This window comes from Penaeus monodon, chromosome 25 (assembly GCF_015228065.2).
Source record: "Penaeus monodon isolate SGIC_2016 chromosome 25, NSTDA_Pmon_1, whole genome shotgun sequence".
NCBI classification, from domain to species: domain Eukaryota; kingdom Metazoa; phylum Arthropoda; class Malacostraca; order Decapoda; family Penaeidae; genus Penaeus; species Penaeus monodon.
The window spans coordinates 16,596,110-16,598,262 of NC_051410.1; the positions used below are offsets into that span (position 1 = coordinate 16,596,110).

A 2,153-nucleotide genomic window follows, 5' to 3' on the forward strand; every position below is an offset into this window, starting at 1 on the left:
AGACTGGACGCTGGAGAGTGAAGATGATAAGGAAGGAAAAGTCACCTTGAGTTCCCTCATGAGAGTGCGTAGCGAGGAGTATTTCCTCAGCTGCCTGTAGAGTTCGTTGGTCAGCATCGTGTTCTCCTCCAGAATCTGAGACGTTGTCATCCCTGCGGGTGGGAGGGAAAAAAACTATAAGTATGAGTTTCCTTGAGTTATTACTTGAAGACCTGCTGACATCACAAGGATATTCGTGTATTCGTTTCAATTCTTACAATTATTAATGGTGAAATTGTTATCTGCAATGGTATGATAGACGTATTCAAAATAGTTTGATACTTTTTCATACCTTCTGAATATGTAGACTTACTTTCAAACGTATCATTTTTTTAAATAATGAAATATTCATTACTCGTAATTATATATGTCTCATTTCAAATACAGATATTTGATTCTATTCCGAAACAGAAATGCGTGATTCTCTCTATCCAGGATGAGGATTTTAGAAGTAAATTAGATTTGTAGTTATTTCCTTCATATCATATCTGTTTAAATGGATAGAGAAACAGGCAATTAACAGTAACTGAATTTGCACAATAGATCTAGAAGTCGGCATGACGAAATTAATCCACGCGCTGGCGTAATTAAATTTGTTTTCAGATTGTTTTGAATAAGAAAGTTTTCCATTTTTCGCCCAAATTACCCCATCGAATACCGAACCAAAGTGTAATCTCAGTCTGCAGTTATGTATCAGTTAACATCCTTTTTTCAGACATATTTTATTCATATTAGCATTGACTTCCCCGCTAAGCCTTAGTCTCCAGTTGTTGAATACTGGATATGCAGATTATTTGTGAGTCTCATTGATATTTATTTCATATTCCTGAAAGCTTAATTAACGCACTGCACATGCTTTCACGCTAAACGGGGCTGATACACAACGAAAAGGCATAGGAGAAGCTAGGTAGAGCAGAGATGAAAATTATTCTGTGTGGATGTGAGGAGCAACCGGATGAATAAAATCAGAAATGAAAGGAAAAAAGGGAATTACATGGGCAGTGAAAAACATAAGGAAAATCAGTAAAAATGACTAGTGTCTAGTGAGTGGTGTGGAAATGAGATAGGCGAAGAGGAAGACGAGGAAAAAGAGCGATAAAGTAGGAGGTACAGCGTAGAAGAAAGGGAGCGAAGGAGAGAATGCAAGGGAAAATGAGCTCTCAAAAAGATAAGGTATATTAATAGAATAACTGGAGAGAAGCAGTCAAAAACATCGATCCAAAAATGGGAATGGTCGAAAAAGAGGATGGTTTCATTTCAAATAAACAAAATAATAACACTTTATACCACAGTAAACACTTTATTTTAGAAAATTATTTGTTGGATTTCGATATTGGTTTTGTTTATTAAGGATTGATTTCATATTTAATATTTATTTAGAAGGATGATTTACTTTTTTAGCCTTTTTTTTACAAAACATTACGATACAGCTTTTGAAAAGCGTCGATATGCGGATTAATTTTCCCGTAGACTTCAGCAACACCTTGACATTAAGGAGACAAAATGTATTCAAATTAAAAACACATTTTCTCACAAACACAATCCCCACATTCAATTCCATCATTCTTTCCTTTTACCATTCTTTCCTCTTTATTATTTTTACCACTATTTTTTTTATTATTATCCTTTTTTGCTAGTACACATACAAACACAAATTCCACCAAACATACATTTCCCAGACGAATGATCCTAGCATACTCCATGCATATAAACCTCATTTCGCATGTACCCAGGGTGTAACAAGTTTCGTGAAAGAACGGCACTCTTCACTGGCTTTTGCAAGATCTTGGTGCCTTTCATCGCCGGTAATAGGATTTACAATAGACGAGAGATTTATGACCCTTACTTTTATCTTATCCGTTAATGGTTTGGTCCGATATTGATTAATTGCCGTTAATGATGCCATCCATTACGTGTGATTCATAAAACACAATCCTCCTTGATCCCTTGGTGTTTTCTCGCTTATCTGATGTGATTTCTTGCTTTGATGTTTGTCGGTTGTAAAAGTGTATGATCGATATCACCATAAAAAATGTAGTATAGTGAAAAATGATTTTGGAAGGATAGAAGTAAGAATAGAAACAAACGCACAAAGAAAAATAATAAGAATTGAT

General features: G+C 35.0%; 1 protein-coding gene across 1 annotated transcript in view; it reads right to left on the reverse strand.

Moving 5' to 3' along the window:
• The window catches only part of LOC119589333, a 40,307-nt gene that overhangs the window by 1,340 nt on the left and 36,814 nt on the right, over positions 1-2,153 (reverse strand). The window contains exon 5 of the mRNA XM_037937953.1: positions 46-152. Within this exon, the coding sequence (XP_037793881.1) occupies positions 46-152 (107 nt within the window). The remainder of the gene's footprint in view (positions 1-45; positions 153-2,153) is intronic.